This window comes from Poecilia latipinna, unplaced genomic scaffold (genome assembly GCF_001443285.1).
Source record: "Poecilia latipinna isolate Pla-1442-1.1 unplaced genomic scaffold, P_latipinna-1.0 Scaffold900, whole genome shotgun sequence".
Lineage (NCBI taxonomy): Eukaryota > Metazoa > Chordata > Actinopteri > Cyprinodontiformes > Poeciliidae > Poecilia > Poecilia latipinna.
Genome location: NW_015113516.1, coordinates 203,722 through 212,742, shown reverse-complemented (window position 1 = coordinate 212,742; position 9,021 = coordinate 203,722). Strand labels below are relative to the sequence as shown.

The 9,021-nt window shown below is 39.4% G+C and overlaps 1 protein-coding gene across 4 annotated transcripts in view; it reads left to right on the top strand.

The window, feature by feature from the left end:
* The window catches only part of prkcaa (protein kinase C, alpha, a), a 148,089-nt gene that overhangs the window by 101,144 nt on the left and 37,924 nt on the right, over positions 1 to 9,021 (top strand). For all 4 annotated transcript variants that reach the window (XM_015048708.1, XM_015048707.1, XM_015048706.1 and 1 more), the window contains 4 exons: positions 6,544 to 6,687; positions 6,798 to 6,971; positions 7,822 to 7,913; positions 8,024 to 8,086. In XM_015048708.1, coding sequence (XP_014904194.1) covers positions 6,544 to 6,687; positions 6,798 to 6,971; positions 7,822 to 7,913; positions 8,024 to 8,086 — 473 coding nt within the window. The remainder of the gene's footprint in view (positions 1 to 6,543; positions 6,688 to 6,797; positions 6,972 to 7,821; positions 7,914 to 8,023; positions 8,087 to 9,021) is intronic.

The following is a 9,021-nucleotide window of genomic DNA, read 5'->3' as shown; positions in this document are numbered from 1 at the left end:
CCCCCCCCCCCCCCCCCCCCCCCCCCCCCCCCCTTTTTTTTCCCAAATGGCCCCTTTTTTTTTTTTTTTTTTTTTTTTTTTTTTTTTTGTCTCATCTCGGTATGGTGACATGTTGCTTCATTTATTCCCCGCCCTTGTGCGTTTGTATGTGGCCTCATGCTGCTGTGAATTCAGTTTTGCCAACATTATGTGTCTTACATGCAGAATTTGGACATTTTATGAATGTAAAAACAAAACCTAGTTGAGTATTAAGTCCCTTTTGGTGTTTTTATGTTTGTTGGTGAGTCTTTGTGTTGTTTGTGAAATGACTGCCTGTTAGTCCTAACCCTGTACTTTTACAAGTTTGTGGTTCTGCATGTTTTCATTTCCTGTCCATCTTGACCTTTATGTCCTTCATACTCACTTCTTTTCCTGTATGAATGTATTTTACTGTTTCTCACCCCCCAAAAATCCTTAAAATTTCTCAAGCAATGTCCTTGTTGTACATTCAAACATCACCTCATCACTTTAGGTAAACTAGTATTTCAAATGTCAACGTGTCTCTCAGTGAATATATGTCTAATATTAGTTTTGACATTGAATTCACAGCTGTCCTCAGTAAAAGTTTAGCTTAGAAAAGCCAAGAAATGAAAACAAATCTGTTAATAAAATGTGTGCAATGAAGGGAAATGGTGCTAGGAGTAAGTTTTGTACACATGAAGAAAAAGGATGTGTAAAAAAAAACAAAAAAGTACGAAAAGCCAAGAAACCAGCTGGAATTTGTCGGTACGCACACTCACTGCACAAAACTCCTCAGCTGAAGGAAAACCGTCTTTAAGCTTCTTTTTAACGTTTGCTTCAGAAGATTTAGAGAAGTCAGTGGCATCAGGGGAGACGAGGTCAGAGCTAAACTCTGGAGATTTTATTGCACACACTACGGAGAAAAAACAGGTTCTGCACATCACCCCTGAAATACCATACTAATAGTGAAATTTGGAAGTGGGAACATCATGATGTGACTGCTCTTCCAACATGTGGTTCTGGTAGATGTCATATAATCAAAGGACAGATGGATGGAAAAACGTACCCAGACTTTCTAGATCCAAACAAACAGCCAAGGAAACTCTTAATCGATTTCAGGGAAAGAAAGTAAAGCTGCTAGTCAATCATGTGATCTAATTGAATATCTATGGGGAAAAAAAGAAAAGCTCAGAGTGCATAGAACGTTTTAAGAGTTTATCAAAATCTCACTTGAGCAATTCGTATGATTTATTTCTCCCTGGAGAAAATGTCTTCAATGTGTCATTAACAAAGAAAAAGTTATTTTCACTGTCATTGCAATTTTTCTTATTCATTTCTTTTACTTTGGTCGTTGACGACATCTGGTGTGAATTTTATACGAATACAAATATTGGAAATATACTTACTGAGCATGTTCTGTCCTTATTTTGGCCCCTGTAAATTGTACATGACTGGTTTACTGTAGTGTTTTTAAAGCAGTAGAGAATAGAAATACCACCTGTGATCACAAGATGTCAGCAGTGGACTGAAGTGGCTAAAGCAGAATGCATTGCTTTCTGTTCGGTTTTATACCAGCTCTCTTTTCGGTCTTTAAAAACTTTTATGAGTTTTGATGTCATATAAAAAGTGTTTATTTATTTTTAAAAAATCAATTTGAGACATGGTAGCACAGTGTCAGTTGTTTTGTTACTTTTAGTACTTATTACTTGTTAATTAACCTTCATTTGATAAACATTGATGTGGCTGTTGGTCATTTTGCCTTTAAAGTGATTTTGTTGTTCCATGTAGGGAAACTATTTTATGTGACTACAACAAATGACAGGAGATTTCTCAGAGATATTTTGGTTTGATGATGACAATGTTCTCCTTTAAAAATATCAAAAATCAGAAACAGTCTCAGAAACACAGTCAGTAGAAATAGGGTGAAATATAAAGTCCTCAGAAAATAGCATAAAATTAAACAATGCATGAAATGTAACTTTTATTAACTCTTATGTACCAGAAATAATAAGATTCTTAAGCTCATATACAGAAATGAAATACAAAGATATAAAATGGCTTGTTGAAAGATCTGAAATGAAAGTACGAATACATGAAAAACAGCAAACCAGCTTCTAAAAAATGACTGACACTCATTCTGTGTCGTCTGTTTGGCTTTACAATAATTACTCCAGATGTGAAATTTGTTAAAGTATATATAAAAGTAAGCAAGTGTTATAAAAGTAAGAGCAACATGCTCCGAAAGGACTATTATGACATCATCTGTATAATTTTCTAAACATGGCTTACATGCTGACGCTGCAGTGGAAATGGATAGTTTATCACATGGCCTTGGTATTCCACCACATTTCTCACCGTATGTGCTAAATAATAAGGATTTACCTTCTCATCCTCCTTATTCTGATCCTCCAGGTCACAACACTGTGTTTTCAGTGCTAAACGGAATGACACTGTGCACTTCATGCCTCCACAAACAGGCCAGCGCTGCAGCAGGACAGAACATTCAGATCAACAAACGTTTAACAAGACCGTCACCAACCACACAACCAGCCCGACATTTCTTTAGTTTCTTAAAAACATCATCCTTAGTCAGCAGTTTTGCTTTTTTTTTTTTTGTTTTTTTTTTAAATGTACAAGACACGCTGCTCTTTCCCCTTAACTACCTGCTTTATAATTCGGCTTGCCTTTGCTCACTAGTGTGCAATGTGAGTCAGTCCCTTGGGCTCCCTTCTCCCTGTGGTTGCAGGACCAAGCCGTTGTGGAAGACTCTGACCAGGTGCGTCTGACTGGAGGAAAGTAAGGCAGCTGAGCACCTGCCCTGGCCAGGCTTGTTGCTTTTGTCTAAACACTCACAGGTTTGCTGTGATGTGGTGCGGTCGCTCTGGCTTTGTGTTTTTCTGCTGCCGCAGGCAGACCACAGCGGCCACTAATAACCAGACTAAAACCTTTATGTGTCGGCACGGCATAAATCTGACTTTGGTACAGATGTGAAGAGGTGGCATTTGTTTAATAAGGTCTTGTGTTTTGGCGTTGCTGGATGATGCTTTCCTCTGTTTGTGAATGTGGGATATAGAGACAAGCACAGTAGAATGGATTTTATGTGAACATCATGTAATGTTGCTGGAAACCTTTACTGCTTGAAACGCTTCACTCTCCTACAAATGCTAGAGATACAACCTGACTCTCGGATAATCTGTGGTGGATCATGTCGTCGGCTAGAGCATGAATTTTCCCTGCGCACTGATTGGCTGAGATTATAACCTGGATTATGCTGATTGTTGCTTTTGTGATGAAAGCAGAAAGGAACGTGTCTTCTTTTGAATTTGCTCATTGTCTGGAGTTCAAATCGCTGAATGAGTTCATTTTCTGGAGCTTTCTGGAGCTTTTTGTCTCGCTGGGTGACTGAGCATGAAACGGCATGTAGGAAATGCACAGATGATCCGTTTCTGCAGGTCGACTTGCACTGGGCCTGCGTTGTCGTGTGGCAACCACAGTGTGGCATCCTTCACTTCTCATTCAAACCTGACAGGGACGTTTCTCTGGTTTTGGTGACAAGCCACTCTTGCCATTTTAATGTGTTTTGTTGATGAATCTAAATCTCTTTGCACTCTTCATCTTTGCGATTGAATTTTTTTATGTAGTTTAAGAAACACCTGTTTTTAATGAATAACACCTAATTTAAGCTTTACTGTGTGAATGCATATTTGAAAAACAAGAACTCTTATGTTTGACTCAGTGGAAGCTCTCCATCAAAAGTTTTGACCCGTTTGGTAGGACGTCTAGATGATGGTTAGTTTTGATGAAACGGTTCTGGGACAGTACCTCATCTCCATTAGAGCGCCCGTCCTATGTGCAGACTGCTGGTGATGGCAAACACAACCACAGCAGATGATGCTCCGTTTATCATGATTACTGTTTGGTCTGGATTGAATGCATCAGTTATTCTCTTTAGGACGTTTCTTTCGGTCATTGTGGCCTAAACACCTTTTCTGATATGGTAAAGTAAAGCTTTCCTGCAGAAGGTTAGATGAACTTCAGGCTTTAGTCAGATTTAAGATTATTTTAGCACAAGAATGCTTACAAATCCTTAATTTGTAGTTGAGTAAAAAGTGGATAGAAGTTTAAGACAGACCATTTCATTTAGTGACAGCTTAACTCTTTCAGATATCTTCTAACACGAAACACCATAATAATCTCAGTTTTTTTGGATGTTTCCCTAAAGAATATTAATGACTTGCTTCAAAGGCAATCCGTCAGCCAACCAACCAACCAAATCTTATGTGCATAAGTTGTGTTTTTGGCCACTACTTTGCCAAAAATAGCTGCATTGAAGCCTCACAGTGCTACTATTTGCTAAAAGCAGGTCTAAACAAAGGCATTTTAAGTTTAGCTCTACACAAAATCAGATCATCAATGGTCCACAATTCAGAAAGTAATGATCAAGATGCTTGGACCAGATACGGTCACCTCACTGTTTGGACTGTTCGGACCCGGGGACTTCTAGAAGATGTTGGTCAGCAGACCCAAGAACTCTGACTGGGTAATGTGTTTGTAAGAGATCACATAATGTCATTAACAACTTTAAACACAATTAAAAGACTAAAATCAACAGAGATATGTCCTGGGAACCAGTGAAGGGAGTAAATGCAGGACTGATGTGTCTCCTGGTGTAAACAGTTTAGTATCTTGTGTCGTTCTTCTACTCATGTTTCCTCCATGTAAAAGTTTGTTGAAACAATTATTCTGTCCTACAAGGGGAAGAACCGCTAAAAAGGTTTTGAGAATTTGGCACCATTATGATGTTCACTCAGGAAACAAGTAGTGCTAAACAATGTTTTAACTTGTCTAAACTACAGGTTTTGGTCAAATAAAGTGTTCATGAAACTTAAAATTAACACAAAATAGCATAAAACTTCTTACAAGTTTTATTTTGTGATTATAGTAATAATAAAAATCTTTAACTCTACCATGATTAAGTCATGTCTAGTGCTGTGTTTGGTCTTCATTTATCTATTTATGGCATTATTTTTGATGTGCTGTATCATTAACTTTTTGCTTCACAAGCACATGCAGTGTACCGTTTTTTTTTTTTTTTTAATAAAGGCTAAGCTATGTATTAAGATCAGTTATGAATTAATCATGCAGCACATCAGCTCCATAATACCAGTGGCATCAGTGAGTCATTTCATACCTTTCATTTTGAAATCCGCTGATCATCCAGTAGTTTGTGGTGGTAACTGAGTAGACAGGCACAGTTCTGGTCAAAAGTTTACATACACTCATCAGTGGCATCAATGAAATGTTGACAGGATGCTTCTAATGTACTTTTGTATCCAGGGTGGAATGATTATTTACTATATAACTTCAATTTTATTCTGAATTTATTGTCTCAATTCTACACAGGGACACAATTATACACACTGATTCAAATATATACATGACATTTTGTCTTTTGGCAAGTTGGACCTCATTCACACTCGTTTTGTAGAGCCGATTTGAATTGGTTGGACCCAACTTAGCCCATATGTTTTCAAGAACGATGCGGTCAGGACCATCACTGGAGGCTTGGTGTTAATCTGCCTATCCATTTCAAATCCAGTTTTATTGATTTGGAATCATCAGTCCCTTTGGGAAACCCTGTTGTGTCCAAGTTTCAATCATCTACCTGTTGATTAGGAGTGGAAGATTTATTCCACCCAACTTTGCACGATGTTCCAGTACCACTGGCAGTGAAATGCTGCCACCACCATGCCTGATGCATATCGTTTGTTCACGTTTGAATGCCTCATTTTTATCCCTCCAAGCATTTTTGGTTCCACTTTTGCCAAAATGCTCAATTTTTGTCTCATTGAATGAAAAATAATAATTGGAATAATATGGAATTTGCCTTGATCGAGTGAGTAGCAGCAACACAAATCAGGCATTTCTCTCTTATTGGTCAGTGCAGGTTGATAATGTCAACGTTAAACACACAAAATCCTCCAATAAAACACCAGAGACACCAGAAGTTTTCTGTTTATGGCAGGTTTGTCCCTTTCTTGGGTTGTTCCTCAACATGTTGACCAAATCTCTTTTCATCTGAGGGTGCAGGTCTGGCTCAGGTAGTTAAAACTTGGACACAACTGGTGGAAAATGAGCTCAAACACAACTGGTTTTAGAAAGGATCGATCAGTCTGACATCAACCAGCATGAGACGCATGAAGTTAAGCAGAATCCGTCAACAAATTGCAGTTCTATGTGGTCTAACCATGCTGCCCTGTAAAAATAAATGGAAATCATTCAAAGCCCCAAATTATGGCATTATCCATGCCTGTGCTGAGTACAGTATATCAACTTGTAGACCAGAACTGTGGTGCAAATGAAGAAACAGACGCAGAGAAACCAAATATCAGATTTATTTTCATGACAACAAATGAAAATAAGTGATATTCTTGAAGTTTTGTTGTATTTGTGACAGGAAGTGGCTCCTTGAAACCCTGTACTTGTTACGTTTCGGAAAACGTTCAGTTGTCAGACACTTTGCGTTTTGTGTTCCGGGTGCAGGAAGCCAAGTTAGGCCCGGGAAAGAAGATGATCTCAGAGACGGACGACGGCCGCCCCAGCAGCTACCCTTCCAACAGCCTGGACCAGGTCAAGCTAAGTGACTTTAGCTTTCTGGCGGTGCTGGGTAAAGGCAGCTTTGGAAAGGTGAGAAGTATGCCTCAACTCAAAAATAAAGGGGAAAAAACAAAAAAACTTTGGACTTTCTGGTAACAGAGAGTTCACCAGTCATTCTATCCACTTTTGCTTCTCCAAAGGTTATGCTAGCAGAGATGAAGGCCACAGAAGAGCTTTACGCCATTAAGATCCTGAAGAAGGACGTGGTGATCCAGGATGACGATGTGGAGTGTACGATGGTGGAGAAGAGAGTCCTGGCCCAGCAGGACAAGCCGCCCTTCCTCACGCAGCTCCACTCGTGCTTCCAGACCGTGGTACGTAAATCGCCCCTGGACGCACATCCGAACAATACGCCTCCACCCAGGTCAGGTCAGATTAGTTCAGAACGAGGCTTTTAGCTAAATAAATTAGTCGGGGGGGGGGGAAAAAAAAAAAGTTTTAGAGGGTACATGTGACAGGTTTAATTAAAAGAACCAGACGGTAAAAATAAACAAGCCCCAATTTGTAGGCTAATGAGTCGGAGCATTTGTATGCATGTGCAACCGTCTACATCTGCACCTTTGTGTCAGATCTTTGAAATTAACAAGTCTTTTTCCTTCGTTTAAAAGAAATAATAGCAGTGATGTTGAGGCAGCATGTGATCGTCTGCGACCAGAATGTTCAGTTTTTGTGGCTCGTTACCGAGAGAGGAAAATCGAATTTCGCAAAATGCGAGGACTCGGTGAAGACGTTGTATAAATATGACTCGAGGCCCTTTCGTTTCTGAGCTGCCGGTGAAGCCGAGCCAGGCGGAAAGTCCAGTTTGTTGTCAGCATGTCTCTGTTGCTGTGTGGAACAGCTCCGTTTGTTTTATTTTATTTAGGGACCATCAAAAGTGTGGCGCGCTGGGGTCAGGCTGAACTTGTCACAGGCAATAAGACACCAGCGGTTTAAAATAAAGAGAACATTTTCTGGCAGGAGGCTGCGTGGGGTGTTTTCTTCTTTCGCAAAGCCGTTTTGTTGTGTGCCGTTCGGGTCACCTTGTCGTAGCGGCGTGGGACATCTCTCAGCTTTTGAAAGCCAAACTGCATCTTTCTGCTTTGAACTTGATTAGAGCTGCTTTTAACGCAACACTCATTGTGTAGCTTCTAATGAATTTATCTGTTTTGTCGCATTTCTCTGTAGGACCGGCTGTATTTCGTCATGGAGTATGTGAACGGTGGAGATCTCATGTACCACATCCAGCAAGTGGGCAAGTTCAAGGAACCCCAAGCAGTGTAAGACATGTCAGCCTTTCAGGAGATTCCAGACTATTTAAACGTTTTGTTCTGCTGGTGGGAGCTTGTTGTTCATGTGGGGCAAATTCTGTAAATGTCTCTTATTTCAGATTCTATGCAGCAGAGATTGCTGTGGGATTATTCTTCCTGCATCTTCAAGGAGTCATTTACAGGTCTGTGAAATATGTAAAATTCATTCAGCAGTTTCTTTGACCTTCTTAGTCCTCTTCGGCCTCCACGGTAGAAACACTGACAAAAAGGTTTGAATCCAACAACAATGTGGTCATTAGACAAATACTAAAACCAGTTTCTCATGTAACTCAGGAGAAGCAGCACACAAAGTGCGAATCCTCATGTAGCAGTAAAACAAGTACACAGTGCTGCACCTTTTTTTTTGTCTCTGATAGAGAAGCACCTACAGTTTTACCTCTAGCTAAAAGCGCAGACACAATTTTTGGACATGTTAAAAAAATTATCTGCGTGGTGTGTTGTATAAAATACTAGAATTACTACTAAAATGCCACACCAATGACAACATAAAGTATTATTTCCTGCCATGCTATGTCATGCAGTCTCTGCCTGCGCTAATGAAGATTCACTCAGCTCAGGATGCTGAATGCTTGAAGGAGTTCTAATAGGAGAACTATCAGATCTATATTTTTACTATTTTACCTTCTGCGGGCACTTAGACGGTTGGTAGAGCATTAAATATTCACCCTCAATCATTCAGTATGGAAAACAAAACAGACCTTCATAATTCACACTATGTACACATCACACAGGACTTGATGTTTCAATAAATGGACTTCATTTTACCGTTTTGAGAAGCAGGTTCACGTTGTTTTTTCTTACATAGAAAGATGAGAAACAGTGTGACATCATGTTGTCTTTAATATTGTTTTCTCTTTTCCCAATATGCCTTTACCGTAAACTAAATTTGCTTTTTGAAGACTTTTTCAGACATTATTAACAAATATTGCTGCAGTTAGTACAAAACAACCAAAAACATGAATCTGTATGTCAGAAAGATGCAACCTTTCTGTTCTGGCAAAAAAAAAAAAAAAAAAAAAAAAAAAACCCCCCCCTCCCCCCTCAAAGATCCCTTAAA